Source organism: Petaurus breviceps, unplaced genomic scaffold (assembly GCF_028583685.1).
Source record: "Petaurus breviceps papuanus isolate PSGF00001 unplaced genomic scaffold, PetGlider_PUasm1.0 91133, whole genome shotgun sequence".
Taxonomy (NCBI): domain Eukaryota; kingdom Metazoa; phylum Chordata; class Mammalia; order Diprotodontia; family Petauridae; genus Petaurus; species Petaurus breviceps.
In genome coordinates, this window is record NW_027187419.1 from 27,733,833 (window position 1) to 27,755,225 (window position 21,393).

General features: G+C 36.5%; 1 protein-coding gene and 1 pseudogene across 4 annotated transcripts in view; one reads left to right on the plus strand and one right to left on the minus strand.

Annotated features, from left to right (window-relative positions):
- The window catches only part of LOC138154736 (ubiquitin-conjugating enzyme E2 C pseudogene), an 81,681-nt pseudogene extending 79,266 nt beyond the window's left edge, over positions 1–2,415 (minus strand).
- A 2-nt stretch (positions 2,416–2,417) lies between these two features.
- Positions 2,418–21,393, plus strand: part of CCDC82 (coiled-coil domain containing 82) — a 54,889-nt gene continuing 35,913 nt past the window's right edge. The window contains exons 1-9 of one of the 4 annotated variants that reach the window (XM_069079715.1): positions 2,418–2,578; positions 2,777–2,853; positions 3,452–3,505; positions 7,979–8,194; positions 9,580–10,331; positions 10,858–11,062; positions 13,688–13,780; positions 17,828–17,952; positions 19,188–19,358. In XM_069079715.1, the coding sequence (XP_068935816.1) occupies positions 9,594–10,331; positions 10,858–11,062; positions 13,688–13,780; positions 17,828–17,952; positions 19,188–19,358 (1,332 nt within the window). In that variant the 5' untranslated portion in view covers positions 2,418–2,578; positions 2,777–2,853; positions 3,452–3,505; positions 7,979–8,194; positions 9,580–9,593. The remainder of the gene's footprint in view (positions 2,579–2,776; positions 2,854–3,451; positions 3,506–7,978; positions 8,195–9,579; positions 10,332–10,857; positions 11,063–13,687; positions 13,781–17,827; positions 17,953–19,187; positions 19,359–21,393) is intronic. The other 3 variants (XM_069079713.1, XM_069079716.1, XM_069079714.1) reach the window with 3 other exon arrangements.

Consider the following 21,393-nt stretch of genomic DNA (forward strand, 5'->3'; position numbering starts at 1 on the left):
ATAGTCCCCAAACCACTTGTATGGCTTTGGAATACATTTTTTGCATTTGAATTTGTCTGAGAATTTGGAACACTTAAAGAAAACTAAGCATATTGCAAATAGATTAATAGTCACAAACACAATTACCAAGACAGTGAAATTTTAAATTGTTATTGAGTTGGATTCATTGTCATCTTCTGTTTATTTCTTATGGTGGCCCGGAGTTTTCTTATCACCAATTTGTCAGGCAGAATCATATCACCTTGCTGTTCTAGATAATCCAATAAATTTTCAGTCCACTTGAGAGCAGCTGCATGATTAATATTTCTCTCTGGGATCAGTTCTATTTCCTCCTCCTCATTTTCACTTGATTCATCAGTTTGGCCCTGTGCTCTTCTGATTATTTCACTATCAGTTAACACTTCATAACCTGGTTCAGTACTGTCAACTTCAAACCACTGCTCAATATTCTCAGTGTCCACCTTTTCACATCCTTGTGTATGCTGTATGATGGTGGCTAAAGTAGCTGCTGAAATTTCTTCTTCATCAAAGTCCAAAACATCTTTCTCCTCATTGCCGGGGAAAATTTTGTTCCATGCTCTGATAATAGTAACTGGCTTAACCATGTTCCATGCCATTGAAATCTCATACAGAGCATCTAATAATGTTAGTTTCTTCCAAAACATTTTCAAATCATTACCCTCCTCTAGGTTGTTTTGGAGAAGTCCTGCTCTATAGTGCCTCTTCATTACAGCAATGACACCCTGACCCATAGGTTGAATCAATGAGGCTACATTAGGTGGCAGATATTTTACAAATATTTGGCCATCATCTGACCTTAGGACATTTTCATTTGGATGTGTAGGTGAATTATCCAACAACAGCACTGCCTTTTCCTGAAGGCCTTTGGATCTTAAATACTCTCGAACTTGTGGAACAAAGATCTTGTCAAACCATTGCCTGAAAATAGAAAGGTCCATCCATGCACCTTTTTGACTGAAATAGGAGACTGGCAGGTTTGAGGTGTCAGTACCTTTAAAGGAACGTGGTTTTTTTGCTTTTCCCACTACACAAAGTTTAAGTTTGTGTAAACCTGTTGCATTGGCACAACACATCACAGTGACTCTTTCTTCAATTAACTTGCGCCCAGAAGCAGTAAATTTACCCTTGACAGCTGATGTTCTTGTAGGTAGGCACTTCCAAAACAATCCAGTTTCATCAGCATTATAAATTTGCTCAGGCTGTAAATTCTCCCTCTGAACAAATTCCCTAAAGTTGCTACAAAATTCATCCACAGCAGTTTCATCTCCATTTAACTTTTCTCCTCTGATGTTAATCTCACGAATGCTGTGTCTCTGCTTAAAACGAGTTAGCCAGCCTGCGGAAGGATTAAAATCTCCATCCATTCCCAAGGCATAGAAGAAAAACTCTGCTCTTTTTGCACAAATTGGTCCAGATACAGGATTTCCTTTTGCTCTTTGCTGGTTAAACCATTCCAGCATAGCTCTGTCCAGTTCTTCATACATGGACGGTTTCATTGACTTTCTCTTGGCCAAGAGACTTGTTGAGTCAGAACTGCTAGCATAAGTTATAATTTTTTCTTTATTCTTCCTTATATCCCTAACTGTCGTTTCACCAATCCCATAAATCACTGAGAGCTGTTTGGAGGAACTGCCTTCTTCAAGTTTCTTTATTATGTCAAGCTTATCCTTAATGGTCAACACCACACGCTTGCGCTTCCCTGACATTTTATGACTCTGGGAATCGCTCAACATGGAACACAGAAGGAAAACCCTCTTACTTCAGAAAAGCTCTCCGTCTCCCACACTTGTCACTTTCTCAGACCTAGACTCGGTTACTGTGGCACTGACCCCTTTCAGGCTGGGCTGGCAGAGGGGCTCCTGGGGAAGGAGAGGGTGAGAGGGGCAGGCCCAAAGACCCAGATGGGCAGCCAGGCTGGGGAAGGGAGAAGGCCCAGAGTCGTCGCGGATAATCCGGATTATGAATGTTTGTTTACTTCTTTCTCCCCCACCCCACACCACAGGGGAGGGAGGTTCACAATCTCGGTACTGGTCCCCACGCGGGGCTGGGACAGGTGTGTCCTGCTCCCCAGGGAAAAGCAAAGTTGAGCCCGGAAGCTCCCCGGCCAGGGAGGGGCCGGCGTCCGCCGCGTCCCTCTCCCCTGGGACTCAACACTGGCGCCAGTACCCCCAGTGGGCCGTACCCTGCCCCTCTCCACGCCGTAGGTACTCTTCCCTCCAGTAACCTCGGCCGGGTCGCCAAAGCCTCCCCGCGCCCCTCGTGGCCCCGCTCCCCACCTCTGAGCTCTCGGCCAGGAGCCCCCCAGCGCAGCTCCCTCACTACACAGCCCCGCCAGCTCCTCCCACTCCAGGACGCGCTCCCGGAAGACGGCCCCTCCCACCCGCGAGCCTCCCCGAAAGAAGGCGGGACTTCCGACCGCCAGCTTCAGGAAGGTGCTGGGGAACGCGCCAGTCGTCAAAGCTGACGCCTGAGGCGGAGGTGTAGGCGGAGACGTGGGCGGAGGCGGAGGCGGAGGCGGCCGAAGGCGGTGAAGGCTGCAGCTGCATCGGTTTGAAAGGTGAGGGAGCGGGACCGCTTAGGGCGAGGGTTTGTCAGTGCTCCCTCGCAGCGAATGACTTTCCTAAAGGGGCGGGGTAGAAAGCATCCATCTCCCGGCGCCGGGCAAATAACTCCCTCGGCTCCCGGGCGAGGGTAGTGCTCTCGGGTGGGGAGGGGCGGGGGCGGGGACGGCCTGTGACAGCCCTTCCCTTCCCAGCCGAGCGGAGCCGAGCCGAGCCGCCTGCAGCCTCTGGGGACACCCCTTCCCCTCTGGGAGAGGTCGGGGAATTGCAGGTAAGTCTGGGCTGGGAAGCCAATGTTTCGGTTTTCTCTCCGCCGTCGCTTTCCCCATCCCCGCCCCTCCTCTGCTCTGTGCTGTCTCCTTGCTCCGCCCCGAGCGTTTCTGTGGCGCGCTGTTATCCCAAAGCTGTGCCTCAGCATCTGGTTTCTTAGTTATGTTTCCCATCCCTCCTCCTTCTTGGAGACAGGCTGCGCTAACCCCTCTGGCAGAAGTGGCGGGGATAGATGTGTGTGCGTGCATGCGTGTGTGTGTGTGTGTGTGTTTGGTGTGTGCGCTTGTGTGTGCGTGCATGCGTGTATGTGCTCGTATGTATGCATGCGTGTGTGTGTGTGGTGTGCGCGCGCGTGTGCAACAAGGGAAGATAACACTGGTTATTCTTTTTTTTTTTTTTAATGCGCCATGGTTGTTATCCTCTCTCATATCCAAGTAAATTTTACTACATGCCTTGCAGAGGTGTATGAATTCTGGTGGGGATAATATGACCAATCTAGAGAGCCAAATCCGCAAGGTTGGCCCAAGTCAAAATTGTTTGTTGTACATCTGAGTCTCTGAATAATGTGAGTCTGTGATATTTGTTGTTTTATTTTTAAGGCAACAAAGAGCTTTGCATGCCTGATCTCACTTCATCTTCACAAAGAGCCGGAGGTAGAACTAGTTAATATTTTTAATCCTTTTTTTTTTCCTTTACCATTGAGGTAATGGGCTACATACAGAGAGGCATAAGTGACTTTTCCCCGTGTAAGTGGAGGTCTAATTCAAGCCTAAATTTTCTGACTCTTGGACCGTTGGTTTTTCTATTGTTCCATGTCCTTAACCCCTGTGGCTCAGCATCTTTATGTTTGCTGCCCAGGCACTGGAGGAAAGATTGAATGAAGTAATTCATAAATACGCATTAGGAGGTTGGAAGGTATCTCAAAGGTAAACTAGTCCAACCCCCTACCTCATAAAAACATTATCCTTGTCTATGCCTGAAAAGTTGTCTTACACTCTGAATATCTCTGTTGTATCTTATACAATATTAAATATCAAATAGGGAGAAATAATAGTACGGACATATCTGTATCCACCTGTTCCTTGCTTTCTCGTTAGGGGATTTCTCTTTGTCCTTAACTGGAGGCAAAATAGCATTAAAGAAGCTTGATGGAATCCTGATTTCATGAAATGCAGCATAAGTGCAATTCTGAAATAACTACAACTGTTCAGTTGGTTTCTTGATAAACATGCCACCTCCTCCTGAAAGCTAGAAGAGATGTTTTATGCCTCTGTCAGCTTTACCTTCACAGTTCTCTCCCTAGTTCTCATTTCAGATCTCAGATTGCAGCTTTTCTTTGGTCTTCAACCTGTCTCCTACTGCTACCCTAATATCCGTACTCCCTGAATATTTCTATGGGATCTGCCTTTAAAGGAAATTAAACTGACCATATATCCCCTTTTTAAAAAATTAAATTTTCAATTAACAGGTATTTATTTCCTCTCCTCTGTCCTGCCCCCAGAAAAAAAAAGAAAAACAAAACCATAGTACATACCCCCTTTTAATGTCTTTTTATAATAACAAAAAAAATTATACTAAAAGACATCTAGTGATTAGAAAACTATCCCTTTTTAAAGAAAGTTCATAACTGTTAGGCCCTATAGCAGCAAGTGGCACAGTGGGTAGATTGCTGGGCCTGGATGGAATCAGGAAAATGAATTTTCCTGAGTTCAAATCTGGTCTCAGACACTAGCTGTTTGACTCTGGGCAAGTCACTTAACCCTATTTGCCTCAGTTTCCTTCTTTGTAAAAATGAGCTGGAGAAGGAAATGGCAAACCATTCCAGCATCTTTGCCAGTAAAACCCCAAATGGGGTCAGGAAGAGTAGAGCAGGACTGAAACGACTGAACAATAAAAACAGATTTAAACCCTCTTCTACATGATAGACTGTCAAGTATTTGGAGAACTTTGATATTGTTTCCCTCCCTTTTATGTACCTTGTCTCTTTTTCAGGCTAAATATATCCATTTACTTCAATTGATCCTAGTTTGGCATGGTTTCTAGTTCTCTATCTTCTTCACTTTGCTGAACCTGATTCCTGAGAGTATCTTAAAGATTCAGTACCCAGAACTGAACAATATATTCCAGAGGTAGTCTGTCTCAACCGTGTTGGGACTCCTCTTGTAGTCTCCCTTGTTCTGGACAGACTGCCTTTTTAATAAAGCCTAAGATTATGATAGATTTTTGGCTATCATATCTACCTTCTCTCTGATGCTATCTCCAATTTATTCTTTATATGGTTTATATGGACATAATTGTTTGTGTGTTGTCTCCTCTGCTAAAATGAGATTTCCTTGAGGAGAGTTTTACCTTTCTTCGTATGCCCAGTACTTAACATTGTTATTGATATATAGTAAGCACTTAGTAAATGCTTATTGACCAGACTATTGTGCTCTAAATTTCTTGATCTTTTTTTTCCACACAAATTGTTTTCTGGCTATGCATCCCCCTTCCCACTCCACCCCCAGTACTGTATTTGTGCAATTGATTTTATTTTGTCCCTACTAAGTTTCATCTTGTTCGATTTAGGCTATTATTTATAAGATTTTTCTAAGATCCTATTTTCTATTAAGTTAGCTGTTTCTTCTAAGTTTGTATTATCTACAGATTTACTAATTATTTTGTGCTATCTTTTTACCCAAACCTCTTACAAAAAAATTTCATTGAAAAAAAAAAAGGAGCTATCTAAAGAAAGTTACATGACTGTACTAGGAGTACTTTGGTGAAGCTGATTATTTTTAAAATAAGAATATGTACAGAAGATGAATACAAATTCACAGAATCAAGGACAAATATAAAAGAATGGCATAGACCCATGTTAATAATGTAGGAAGGTTAAAGACCAAAATGTCCTGAGGCTTGTGAAAAATGCTAAAGATGATGAAACATTTTTGGTTTTATTTTTAATCTATCTTGGAGATAAGAAAACTAAGGAAAAAATAGCCATTGCATGGGTAATGTTAACTGATGAAAGAAAGCAGACTTATTCAACTCCTATTTTGTTCCTGTTTTCTTTGCCAAAGAGAATGATCTTTAGACTAAAAAGGATAGAATTAAGATGGTCATGAGGGGATTTCATCAAAGATAGGTGAGAAATATTGAGAGAATATCTAAATCAAATCGTCTGGCCCATTTTAGTTGCAAATCCGGGATACAGAAAGAATTGTAGAAGGACTTGAACTAATGTTAGCAAACTTCGAGATGCCATGGAAAATGATAGCGCTACTCCAGACTTGAACAACGTGAAATTTATTGGAGATAAATGTAAAGTACTGGACTTTAGTTAAAAACAAAACAGTATACAGTACTAGTTACAGGAGATATGACTAAATCGTTTATTGGGGAAAGACATAGGGTTTTGGTTGATTTAAAGCTAGTTTGAGTGAAAGTTAATATGATCTCAGGCAAGTGACTTGAAAACCCTGCTATATTCTATGCTAGGCAGGCCTCATGTGGAATTCTTGGGACCATGTTTTAGTGAAGATTTTGATAAGCTGGAACTTTCCCAGAGGAGAGTAACAAAGGTGGTGAGGGAGCTGAAAACAATAACCCAGAATGGTTTAAACTAACTGAAGATGATCCATGTGGAGAAAAGAAGATTTAGGGGAGAAATTTTAACTGTTTGTAGAAAAGGTTTTTTTGTTTGTTTTTTCCCAGAGGGGAGAACAAAGGGCAAAAGGTAGAAATTAAAGGGAGGCAAATTTTAGCTCAGTAGTAAGAAAGAACCTCTAAGGATTAGAAATGTACAAAAAAGGACTCTTTTATAAAGAAGTTTTCAAGAAAGTTACATGATCACTTTTCAGTAGTGTTGAAGAGGAGACTCCTACTTTAGGTAGGTGTTGGACTAGATCACACTGGTAAGGCACTTTCCAATTCAGGATTCTATAAACTCTAAATTCTTTGATCAGTCAGCAACCATTTATTAAGTGCTTACTGTGTGCTAGAACTTTCCTTCTTAAGTAATGTCTTCAGAATTCCCCAAAAGAAATTATATTCACAATTTGGAGACCAATATAGCCACCCTTCTTTGAAAAATTGTCTTTTTTTTCTGGAAATTTCTAGAAATTTATTATTAGACTATTATGCTAAAAATCAATGATGTGGTATAGACAAGATACGCAAATTTTCACCAGTGCTATGTATTCTCTCCCTGCCCAGTGGCTTTCATGGTTCACATAAATTTTGGGGTTATAGCTTCACTAATATGGACTGAGATTTTTTTAAAAAACTGATTTTTAAATTTTGATTTAAGGAATTTTTTTTCTAATGCTTTATCCTGAAGTTATAATTTTGTAGGATTGTTATATCAACTACTGACTAAGTTAATGGGCTCTTTAACAGTCTTAAATATAAATAATGCTGACATCTGTCATTTTGTAGCACTAGATTTGGGGTTCTAATATTACTGTTATCTGGGAAAGGTCACTTAGTTTCTCTGTCCCTCGATTTGTAATGGAGGAATAATAATAGTAACTCATAATAGATACGGTGCTCTAAGGTTTACATGGAGTTATTGAGAAGAGAAAATAGCATTATGCAAAAGTACTTTGGAAACAATTAAAAGTACTATTACAGATGTTTTCATTTTTTGTTGTATAATATGAGTCCTGTTCAAACAAGTGCATTATCATTACCTAGAATTAATATACAAATCTCTTAGTGATGTGGCAAGTATTTATAATGATTATTTATTAATTGATGCTAAAACATATTAGATACATTATGTAATGTGACCAGTTAATATTTAAATATCATCTTAATTACTGAGATAGCCAGCTTTGTTTTTATTTTTTATTTTTGGAATCTCTAACTTTGCTTCCACTTATATTTGCTGTAACTTGAGTTATTTGTATATTTTTACACTATTAACTTATGAGTCACATTTAAATGTATTATTAATTTTATATATCACTGTGTCTTTTAATAGTTATTTTCTGAATTATATTAGGTTTCATACTTCTATTATTATCTAAAAACATGCCAATCTATACAACAAAGTTAATTTCTGATATATGACATTAGCAGCAGTATTGAGCTTGTTACTAGAAGGCATGACTGTAAAGTAATATGACTCATTTTTTTAACAGACACACCAGAGCCTATATCCAGAGAAGGATTGCCTCCCTCAAAGTAGTCACTTTGGAGGCTCTAGTGATACATCTGTTGCTATATACATTTTTGAAATACCTCTTTTGGAATTGCCTTTGTAACCTGTAGCAACGCCAAAAATCTTTGTCCTTTGAGGGTGGATTTTATTTCTGGAAAGATCCAAAAGTCATTTGGAGCCAAGGCTGGTGAATAAGGTAGGTAATCCAAAAAATGGGCTGTCTCTAGAGTACTGAGAGTGGCTTTCTTATATGACTTGCAAACTTTTTGAAGGCATTTCCAAATGAGGACATCCACAAATATTTTGAGTAATGGTATCATCGTTGAAATACATACTCCCAAAGTGATGTCTTTGAAGGACAATATTTGTGTGTGTGAATTCTATTTTAGTGAATCTCATGTTTTTCAGCAACCTCAGCAGCTCATCCTCCGATTATATGTTCCATCGCTTTGCTAATCATCATATATTTTGGCCTCTATCATTAAGCTTTTCTCTATTACTTCTTTATGACAGTGTTTTGTGACAATTTTCCTATTTTCAATCTCCATGATAAACCTTTTAGCTTCAGTAACACAGTGCCTTGCCTCAGCCATAAAATAAACATGGTATTGGTAAAGATAATGTGATAAGGTACAGTGTTTTGATATCTGAATATTCTGTTGGGTTCTTTGTAGTTTTTCTGTCTATTTTACTCTGCCTTCACATTCTGTTGTTTTTTAACTATGGTCATGTTTAACAACCAGTCTCTATAAGTTACAGTCTTACAAGTTTCTGTAGAAGTCATTTCTAAACAGTCCTATAATTGTTGATGTTACTTATTGCCCAACTGCTTTTTTCACATAGTTGAATGTTCTTTTTAGTTATTATTCATCTCATTCTCCTGCTGAGAAAACCCAGTATTAATAGAAAAAAGTTCAACTTTTCAACCTGGCATTTAAAGCCTTCCACAATAAGGCAATACACTTCTTCCAAACATTCCTTGAACTCAAAATAAGCTCTCTGCCGTTGTCAAGTAGGTCTTTTATTGTTCTCTAAATCAATCATATTCTACCTGAACCTCAAACCTTTATTCTTGCTGTTTTTCCTACCTAGAATGGCTCCCTCCACATTTCTCCTTATCCAAACCCTATCAGCCATTCAGGGCACATGTCAAGTCTTATATCTTTTACAATCTTTGATACTCCTACCTCAATTGCTTTCCCTTCTTTCTGAGCTCTTGTAACATTAATGTCAGAATCACTCATTATGGCACTAAATCATAGTCCCCTTGGATGCTATTACTTAACTGTTTTATGTGTGTTTGTCTTGTTTCTAAATTTAAATTATAGATTTTTGAAAGATAGGGAGTACATCTTATATTGCCCTCTCAGCATCTTGCAGTCATATGCATATCGTAGGCACACATTACATGCATGATGAGTGCTTGATTTATTAATACCACCAGGATACTATGTGTGATTTTCTAGAATGACCATATGACAATAGATTAATATAATTGACATCATAAATACGTTTATTACCTTAAGCTGACTATCATCTTCTTTATTATGAGATTATTCCTAATAACATTTTTTTTTGTAGAAGCTTAAGTGAAAATGGTACATGTTAGAAGATATGAAACAAGGAATAATTCTAAGACTCAAGTGCCGGCGTTGAAATCCCGGGTTGACTGGAGACGGACTAAACGAAATAATATCTTACAGTTACTTGATAGTGATGAAGAGCTTGATAGTGATGAAGAGCTTGATAGTGATGAAAGTGTTGATAGTGATGAAGAGCTTGATAGTGATGAAAGTCATGACAGTGATGAAAGTCGTGACAGTGATGAAAGTATTGATAGTAATAAAAAGCTTGATGATAAAGAGCTTGACTTAACTAATAAGGCAGAAAATAACAAAGAACACATAACTAAGAGTGGTGGCCTTTCAGATCATGAGGAAGAAAAAAATGAAAATAAATGTAAGACCATTAACACAGATTATGAAAAGGATCTAAGTCAACAGCATATTGATTCTAAACAACAGAGTGACCAAATAGTTACAGAGGAGGACATAGAAGAAGAAGAACACATCACTCCAGGAAAGCGAAAAAGGGTATCTTCTGTGATGTATGACAGTGATGATAGTGATGACAGTGACATTTTAGTTAGAAGAGTAGATGTTAAGCGTCGTCGTATAGTGGAGGATGATGACTGTTCTTCAGTGGAGGTGGATCAAAAACCTCCTAAAACTGAAAAAAGCTCAGCCATTCGGAAACAGGAACAACTCCAGAAGCTGAAAGAGCTCTCAAAACAAAGATCTCGTCAGAGACGCAATAGTGGTAGAGATTTTGAGGTGTGTTTTTTTTTTTATTGAATTTCACTTGAAGAATATTTGCATTTTATCAGAAAGACGTGTTAATTATCATATATTTTCAATGAGTCAAATTATTATTTTTTCTTATTTAAAAATTTCCTGTGTACATTTGACTACACTGTCATATCTATTTTCTTATTTGTCATAACAACATGAGACTCAGCTAGTCCATCATCAGTTCTGTTTTAAGAATTGAAGGCTACTTTTTGGTTTTGTACAGTCCTTTCAATTTTCAACTTTTATTAGAGCTTTCGTTTTCAATCATTTTGTACCATTTAAACATTAAGAAAATGATGTCTTGTCTTCATTTTAAAAGTTCAACAATTAATATGAAAAGGAAGTCATTTTTTTTACCTTCAGTCTTGAATTCACTTAATTTCTCTTTATCATGCTTAGAAGTATAAATTGGTCATTGTGTTTCACATTCATATTGAAATTATTTGATTTTTAAAAAGTAAAATATTAGATAAAAAACTTAGTGATTTGCATGTTCTGATTTAATTAGGATTCTGAAGAGGAATCTTTACCTGATAGTGATCTTGATGATGATGAAGATGATGATGAAGATGATGATGATGATGAGGAAGGAGATGATTATATTATTGATGGTTTTGTAGTTCAAGACGAGGAAGGTGATGAAGAAAATCAAAACCAATCAGGAGAAAAGATGACTGCATCACAGCTTCAATTAGTGAAACGAAATTCTCTTTGTAAGTTAAATATTAAGGGTAGGGGTTTTGGTTTTGTTTTACTCACAACTTTTAATCATGATATCCCATTATTTTGGCTTTGTAAATAATTACTTTCCAAACTAATGGTAAGAAATGCCGATTTTAAATACAGTCTTTTGTAATCTAGTTGCTTTTTTTTTTTACTTAGGCATTTTGCTTTTCACAGATTTTTTTAGTGCATAAGTAAGAAATTAAACACTTTAAATGAGAGGAAATGAAATTCTTAGTAGTCTTCTGCTACCTTGTATGTTTGGTAGACATTTAGCATGAATTTGAAACTCAGGTTTTATATTTCTCTAGATATTTCATAAATTTATTGCTATTCCTATTGTCTTTGAGCGTGAGTAGTTGAGAGTTGTTAGTATCTTTTTACTTTTTCATTTTATCTCTATTGATAGCTTTTTTAAAATATCAGATTCATTGTTTAATATATCTCTCTTCCCTCACCTACCTAGCAAGTCATTTCTTGTGACACATATCTTTTTTTTTTAAGTACAGGAAAATTAGCCAACAAATATTAAAATTTTTTCTCTCATCTCTATTTATTGGGGAGAAATAGAAAGAATTATATTACTTGTGTCAAAGTCTAATAAAACAGATTGTTAGACTGCTGAATCTTTTTTTTTTTTTCTGGAAAGTTTCCTGAACCACTTCCTTATATTTTACATTATGATACATAAGTAAAGTAATAAAAGTTATTAAAATTTTATCTTATTATGATCATACTGTTAAGCCTTATAACATAATTAAGGAATAAGAATGATATAAATTTCAGGAAAATTAACCTTCTCTGAAGAGTCATGTAAATTAGTAGCCTTATATACTTGGAATGTTGGGCAGTTTTACCTGGAAATAGTAAACATTGATTGAGCTGGCATCTGGGAAATAAGCTAGCATAGAAATCCAAAAATCCCAATAGAAACAACTGGCCAGCACAGTAATTCAGGTACAAACAAGAATGGAAAAGAAAGAAAAGAGTTTCCACAGAAGTTTAAAAGAACTCTGGAAGTAGCAGAGCAAAATGTATTTCTCTCCCTGATACCCTCTGAACTCTGTGTACTAATTTGGGGACATAGTATTACAGTTCTATAGAACTTTTGCTCTTCATGCACAAACTTGATGCATGTGTGCTACAACATCAGATATCTTGTTTCAAACCAACCTGTATCCTATTATCATTCCCTCACAGAGATGGTATCCTTGATTAACTAGGATCTGGTTAGGGATTTGTTCTGTGAAGTTTGGATTCAGTCAAAGGGCCACACTTGAGGACCTAGAGGGCTACATGTGGCCTCTAGGTCACAGGTTCCCCACTTCTGAACTAGACAATATTTGCTCCTGGTCCTGGGGATGGATTATATTTAAAATAATCCAAAGAGGTTAGGGAAACCAGAAAGTAGGTACTACATTCTCTGTGATAAGAAGTTACTAGGGTTCAGAAATCCCACTACAAGTTTCTCTATTAGGATTAAGATCCATCTGGTTTTAAGACTAGGATTTAGATGCTGCCACTTTAGCATTATGTTTATTATAGCATTATTTTCACATTATTATTATTCTTAATAGGATCTGTTCTCACCAGAGCAACATTTCTCTTTCATTTATCTATTCTCTTAAAGTTCATTGGCACAACATGTTCCTCTCTTTAAATAAAAATTGCTAATGAAGCTATATGTCCAATTATTTATTATAGGTCTGTCTAGCTTATATTTATTGGATTTTTACAATTTATAGTACATTTGTTTAAGCCCTTATGTAATATCTTTACCCTGTCACCATATTCCACGTCTTTTCTTGTTTATACTCTTTCCCTCCCCTTACCAGCCTATATTGGATTGAAAAGAATGGTGGAAAAAAATTTGTTCTTTGTGTGGCATTTATATTTAACAATACTCCCTATTGAATTTCAGTAGGAAATAAAGTGTCATAAAAAGAATGTAAGGTCCTAGATATATGATTAAAAATCTCTGTAATGCAGAGAAGTTTTAGTATCTTTTTAAGAATAATTTTGTATGTAATAGTAATAATGTTAACCTTCATACTATGTTTTACTTTAAGAGAACCATTTCAATCATTTATTTATTTATTTGTTTGTTTGTTTGTTTGTTTTTGCCTTTTGGAGGGCAATTGGGGTTAATTAATTATTGGGATTAACTAGCCCAAGGTTACACGGCTAGTTTTTTTGTGTGTGTGGGTTTAAGTGTCTGAGGCTGGAACCGAACTCAGGTCCTCCTGACTGGGCCAGCGCTTTACTCAATACTCCACCTAGCCGCCCCTTAATCATTTATTAAGAATCCTAATTTATAGTTTTCTTTTTTCATTGTCAATTAGACTTTTCTAAGGAGACAGCATGAGATAGCAGCCAAAAATAACTATATTTGGAGTTAAGAGATTTGAGATTCCAAAACTTTACCTATGATGGGCAAATCAAGAATGTAATATTAACGTTAAGAGGATAAAACTAGATCCCATGTCTTCTATATCCTAGAGATTTGAACATTAGTAAGCTGATATTTTTCTTAAGTTTAATCGAGAGGTGGATTTACATATATATAATATAGCTTTTGATATTACTTTCTAAATTTTATTTAAAACACATTACAGATTCTTTCAGTGACCACTACACTCACTTTGAAAGAGTTGTCAAGGCTTTTCTGATCAATGCTTTGGATGATACTTTTCTGGGAACATTATATGGTAAGTGAATAGTATCTAATAGCACATTTAATTGTGTATTTTTTTTCCTCTTTTTCTCATTTGAAACAAAGAAAAGCTGTCCTTAAGACCTTTTCCTTATTCACCCCACAAACAATTTCATCAAAGTCAGGTCTGTTCAACACGTAATTATTGGACTCTTACTATTCAAAGTGCTATATAAATCATTTTAAATATGTGATTCTTAAAAATAAGTGATCATTGCCTTCAGATGCTTACAGCTTAGTAGGGAAGACAAAATATATGAAAACACTAAATAATGATACAAAGCAATATATTCTTAAATGTCAAAATAATTATTACAGAAAATAAAATTATATAAGAATTCAGAAGAGGGAAATATCACTGTGGGTTGGATTGGCCAAGAAAGCTTTCATGGAAGAGGTGGGTTTTGAGCTGGTTTTGGAAGGATAGATAGGTAGGATATGTATACCTAACAAGGGAGGAAAAGCATGATCAAATAAAGAATAGCTATATTTGTATTTGAAGAGCAACAAAGAACCTACCTTAGCTGGAGCAATAGGATTAAGTATAAATAGTAGGAAATAATATTGGGAAGGTAAGGTGGGAGGATTATTGAGAGCCTTGAATATCAGTTTCTGTGGAGTTTGAACTGCTGTATATCCTAAAGCCATTAGAGAGCTTTTCAGTAAGGAAATGAGAGAGGGGATAAAATGGCAAGCCTGTACATCTGGTATTGGCCATCTTGTTACCATCAGAAAGTATTTGGTAAATACTAAATTTGTATAAAGTACTATGCAAGATATTGTACCAAAAGAAGTAGAGACCTCTTCCCTACCATTGGGGACACTAAGTGATTTTTACTTCCTTTTCATAGTGTGATTTTTACTTCTTTTTGATAGCTCTCCTCCACAAAAGTCCTACTCTGATGCCTCATCGTGGTGTGGAGGTGACCCTGGGTTCTCGAAGGCTATGCCAGCGGAGCGCAAGCTCTGACAGGTTCTACCAAGCTGGAAAGGCTTCGAGTATGGTCCCAATGACAGACTGTGTCTGCTGTCCAAGGACCAGCCTAGCTAAGTACAGAGAGGCTCATCACCAGAAGGCTGGCCTCTAGGTGATGAATTCTTTGTCCATGCTGACGTATGAAACATAAAAGTAAAACATGGCCTTTCATCTTATGCAGTCTACTTCCATCTCCACAGTGACAGTAGTGGAAAAAGGGGCAGGGGGTACTAAGAATCACACATTGTTTAGACTGTCTAGAGACATTAATTTAATGGTTGGTACTCTTAATGAGATTTTGGTCCAACAACCAAATTGACAGGCTCTTAGAGAAATTGAACCACATCTATGTTGACATTTTTTTAAAAGAAGTCTGAAAATATAAAGAAGTTCCACCCAAAATGAAAGATTGTTCACAAGCTTTTCTTGAAGAGATGAATAAAGAAAATAATGGAATTGGTTTCATGGTGTTCCCAAAGACTAGAAAAACATCATTTCAATGAGCTGCTTGGTCATTTTGCCTTGCAGTGCTCATGATGAAAATAAGCAGACTATCATGAAGATAATTGTAGCTTTTGTGTCAACATCTGCTGCAGGATATGAAGATAGAGAGAAATTCTATGAAGAATATGATATGATTATCTGAATTAAATCAACATACTCAATGATTTCATTGAAAAGTGAGCACAAGGTATGGAGGTAAAAATATGTTGGAAAATATAGTTTGGGAATAGGAATGAAAGTAAGTAAAATCGTGTAAACTATTCAGAAGCCTCATGCTTGTATATCCTGAATAATTTCTTCTGGAAGAGATTTGGAAATCACTGCACATGTCCAAACTGCATCACAAAAGATGAGATCAAGAATAAGATACACTGTTAAGATAACAGTGAGGAAATGACTAGCTGCTGACCTATGAATCATTTGAGAATCATTAGTAGCTGGTTAGAGCAAACATTAGAATTAATACCAAATTAGAATCAAGAAAGAAAATGAGAAGACAACACTATAGACAATTGCATTAATTCAGTTTTTCCTTATTTAGACAATTTGTTGTCTGAAAAATTTGAACTAGAGAAAAGCAAAGATACTGACTTTGGTTATCATTTATTAGAGAACTTAAACCAGTATAAAACAGTTGCCACAATCTAAGGGACTAAAAGAACCCAGAAGCTACCCTAGTTAACCAATGCTTGATCCTTTAATCAGGCAAGGAGGTGTGTAGAAGACAATGGCAACATCAATTCAGGCTACAGATTAATTTATAAAACATGAAACAAGATGGTACAACAATGGCCAAGCAGTAGGTTTGCTTCAACAAAATAATGAAAAACTATCAAGGATAAAATTAATCCTGCAGAGAACTTGGTGTGATATTCAAGAGAATTCTAGATGAAATTGGAAAGATGCCAAATAGATATGAAGTGGAACCAGTCTGCCAGCTTTCTTGTAATGGTCTGTTCTCATCAGCAATGATAGGATAGCTAACACATTTTGAGTCTTCCACCATAGTACTAAGTATTCTATGTGAAAAAGTGGTAATTAAGAAGATACAAATAGGAATAGCATCTGGAACTTCCCAAATACAGAAGAAATCTGTGTTAAAGAGACTCATGGTTCATCTTTTCAAGATAAATCTAAAAGAGGAAATTTCCAAACCAGTAGAAATCATCATGGACAGTATTGTTAACAGATACAAAGTGAGCAAGAAGAGATAACTATCAGATCATATGCCTACTTTCCTTTTCTCTATAAAATCTGCATGAGAATTTTATATACAGAAGGTATGCTTGATGGAAACATAGGAAAGGAATAGGCAGGCTTTCATAGTTGATTTTCTGCTGCATTCCACATCTTCACAGTCACACAACTGAGAAAGATAGAAAACATAAGATTTCTTTGTGTTTGTTGATTCAAATAAAAATTGGTTCAGTAGAGCAAAATGCATCCTTAACTTCTTTCCTTCAACAAAATATCTCCCATACATATTTTAGGACTGACTAAGTATCCTTGATAATCAACAAGGTTAACTTTGTTCAATGATCTTTGACATGTCAAGATCAAGTAAAACATAAAACAGATGTGCTCACTAAAGGTGTTTACAAATACCGTGGAGGATGTCTTGTACCAAGTCCACATAAATGAGAGTTTCTTTTACAGATGGAGAGGTTTTCTTGGTGCTCTTATTTGCAGATGACATCACAAGTGTATCAAATTGTGGAACATTATCAAACTATATAAATGAGATACATTGCTCAAAAGAAATCATTTTAGCAATCCATATGAAGAAAACAAGTGGTTGAAGAATGCATATTGTCCAGATTATGAAATGTAATCCATCCATCCATCCATGTGCTTTGGACAGAAGAGATTGAAGTAGATCACATTTAGGAAATGGCACAGTGCTTTCAGCGATCCCAAGCTGCTTCCTGCCACATAAACCCATTTCTCTAACAGCAGTAGTCTCTCCTTGTTGCTATTTTGCTGGCAGTCATGGAAAATCATGACCTTAGAAGAATCAGAATTGCAGGTGATTCAAAGGGCAATTTAAAAGGGCATGGTGGTTATAAACAGGCTATAGTATTGTAACAGTGATGACTTGTATATGAGTGGTAGCCATCATGAACACACAAGACCAGAAAACACACTAAACCAATCTTGTAATAAAAATCAGAAATTATAGATTGTACAACATGAGTGCTTACCTGCTATTTATGAAATATTAAAATAACCATAGGAAGGCCTTCAGCATTTTGAATAGATCCTCTATGGAGGACTTATGGAAAGTAATGGACAAAAATCGTACAGGATGAGCAGGCGTGGAAGAGTTGTGATCTGTGCTATTGGAGGGATTACCTATATCGATGAGATCACGGATCCATTGTGCCAAAGTAAGTTTGATAGCTCATTTTCTCTCAAAATGTACTTTGTTCTTCCTGACTAATCGTGGAATCTGCCTGAAAATAAAGGAAGAGATCCTTCAATGTAAAGTTAGCTAAATGTTTTCATGGCTGCAAAGTTACTTACTTATTTACTTGCTCATTTTTTTTAATTGACTCTTAATAGATGGCACAAGACAAAAATCTTATGCACAAGACATGTTAACATCTCTTCATTATTTGGATGGCCGCTTTGTTCAGCCTCGCCTAGAAAACTTAGTTTCCAGAAGTCGCTGGAAAGAGCAGTATAAGGTATTCAATTTCTTTATCATTAGTACTTGAAGATCCTAATGGTAACAAGAACAGATTTATCACAATCTCAGGGAAAATGTTCCTTTCCTTACTTACATTTAAATATTCAAAACTTTTGACCCTGCTCAAATATAGTAACTTTTGTGTGTATTTATAAAATCAACTTGTTTTCCCTCTCCCATTTTGGGAAGATGTTGACTGTGTTGATTATTCTTAGTTGTATGTAGTTATTGATTAGATTATTCTAATAAATGATTAATTTCAAATTCTTCAATTTACTATTGAACATAATACCCTTTAGGTTCCATACTTAGCTAATATGCCTTGAAAGTCTTACTTCCTTTTACACTGTTCTGAAGGCCAAATATTTCACAAGTTTTTATTCTTTGTTGTTGGATATCTAATGGCAAGGGAGAAATAGGCCTCCACATTACAATCTTTTATCACTACAAGGTTATTCTGGGAAACTCCCTTCCTAAACCTCTTTAGATACAACTATGGTAATTTTAAAAGGAATTTAAAAAAAAATTTTCTAAACTAATATTGTACTACAGCGCCACCTGGCACACATAAAACGGTATAAGTGTCCAGATTGCTTCAGTTTGCACCTAAACTACAATATTTGGCACTTAAATTATATTTCTGTAGATGAAACCTCCCTTTCCATGAAACCTCCCTTTCCATTTTGTTTGTGTTCTTGGGAAGCAATTTCCATTACAGTACAGATTGTATTAACATTCAGAGTAGACAAATAACAGAATTTTAGCCAGTTTCCCCCATGTAGTTACCAATTCTTCTTGGAACCATTTGTTGCAAATTTTTTATAAATTGTTGCATTGGTTGGAATGCAGAATGGTTGATTTCAGACACACCTAAAATAGAAAATCCACTTTATGGATTATCTAATCCTTTTGCTTCCTTTTCCAGATAGTTCTTTAATAGGGAAAATCATTCACTTTTACTACTTGCAATCAATTCTTATAATTTAAGAAGATTAATATTTTCTCTCATATATATGTATATATTTTGTGTTTCTTTACATGAGTTCAGTTAATGTAATGAACTATGACTCCATTCATTTAGCAAACATTAATCAGGTGCCTGCTCTATGCAAGACATTGTGCTAGGCCCAAGAAGAAATACTTTGTTAGTTTCCCTTATATAATTCCTAAGGTCATTTTGAATTTACTTTTTTTTAAATACCAATCATTCATTAATTTATTCATTGTTTTCAGGAGCGCGTGGAAAATTATCCTAATGTAAGTATCCGTTGGAGAACTCCTGAAAATTGTTCTTGCCAGGCCTGTGGACTCCATCGATACTGCAAATATACAGTACATTTATCAGGAAAATTGTACAATGACAGGACCATGGAAACAGATGATTTCATGTCACATGACAAACAGGTAATTTGTTTTCTTTTAAATTGTTTTCAATAGCTAGGATTTAGAATTTTGTAGTAAGTAAACATATGCTGGGTGTCATCATCAGAACAAGTGGAAGAATATAGGTTCAAAGTGGAGAGGATAGTACCAATAGTTAATATCTGATTGAATCTGGAATAAGTTGATGATTTTATGCAATAGATTTACCTTACTGTTTATATTCTGCTTATGCTAATAGGAACATAAAGTTTATATCCCTAAATAAGTATTAACTGGGTATGATTGAGAGGGTTAATGATTGTAGAGTAGGCAGTTCAGAAAAGAATTAGGCATTTAGGTGAAGTTAATCCAGTATGAGAATTTTATCACAGATAATTCACCAAATGGAGAGTTACTAATGAAAAAAATTTAATCCCATTTTACCACACACGAAACCATAATTTCAGAAGTATTTGTAACATCTCACTATAGTTTAAGAAGTACATAGAAGGTTCTCACTTTTGGGTGCAGTTTATTCCTGAAGATATGTCTTAAAAAAGGATTGCTATAAAGCAAAATCCTGACTGCGCATCTGTTGTTATCCTTGTTTGGACTTTGGCAGAAAGTTATCAAGTGAATGAGTAAAGCTAGTAAGAATCGTTTCTTGTTAGATAGTATCTAATAAATTAAAACAATGAAATGTTCTTCTGTCCTCCCCCAAATGGGGCCTATTAATGTGCATTTGGGGGGGGGAAATCTACGTTCTAAAATGTACTGCATTTATAACCAAAAAAATGTCTATAATTGAGAGATGTTCCTGGAGATTAACCAGCATTTCCATTGTCTGGAGTTGGAAAACCAAATCTGAACTCTTTAGTTCTTCACAGCCAGTCATCAGTATGGCAAGGCCTGCATTTCTCTATCGTGTAAGGTAATGTGTTTTTCATAACTCTTGTGCAGTGACTGACCAGGTTCCTATGGGGAATTTCTGCTGCGAATACTGCTCAGAAGGTTCATAGTAGGTAGTGAATTCAAAATTAGGCTATATTGATTAACTAAATAAATTATTGTAAAACTTCTGCCTTTCTACATGTTTTATGCATTACTTATATTATCCAATTAACTTATTTGATAAATTATCATTATGAGTCAATAGACAGCCATATAACAAGTGCATTTCCCAGTAGAACGTAATATATCAATCATGGGGAACAAGATTTACCCAACTGTGTTTGTGGAATTAAAAATACCTCTTCACATCATGTTTGTTATGTGTAGCTAACCCTGGGTCTGTCTCAGAAAAGCCTCCCATCTGTTTAATCATGGAGCCAGCTCACAGTGGTAGGTGAAAGACAGACAGAGGATAGGAGTAAATACCAGCTTTTAACAGGATGGGGTTTGGACCTAGAGAGAAAGCAGAACAGCTGTGGAAAATTGACTAGACATCCATTTCTAGGATTATTTTATGTGGGTTGGACTAAGCAGAACCATCAGTTTTATTGAGGCTCCTCTGAAAATCCCATAATCCATAACTTAGGAAAACCAAGGTTTCCTCACTTTTATGGCACAGCATATTCATGGTCTAAATATTTTGAGATTAAGCTCTACCTGCCATTAGGAGTTAGGAGTCAGGCTCAGGATAAGCTAGGTGCTGCAGTCCTGAGCATTTTTCTTCTTCATTGACAGAAAAAGATCCTTCTGTAGTTACCCATGGACTTAAAATCACTGACCTTAAAACTAGTAGGGCTGGTTGAAAAAGCAGTTATTATTTATTGAGCACTTGAAAGAATCCACCATAAACTTCCCAATTCTGCTTGTGAGTTTACAAATTAGGGACTCATTGGATTAACAATGAGTCTGTTTTAAAAATGAAAATAACCCTATAGTTTATTATAGGTTGCTTGAGTTGCTCCTTCATAAAAAGCAGCCCACTATGACTCGATATAACCTTATTTCCCAAGGAAAGCCTAGAGTGGTATGGCAGGGAAGTCAGGGAGGAGCAGAAGATTTACTTCTTTAACCACATTTGAGAAGGTGCCCTTTCTTCTCCCTCTCTCAGATGTCTTAGGGAGCTGAG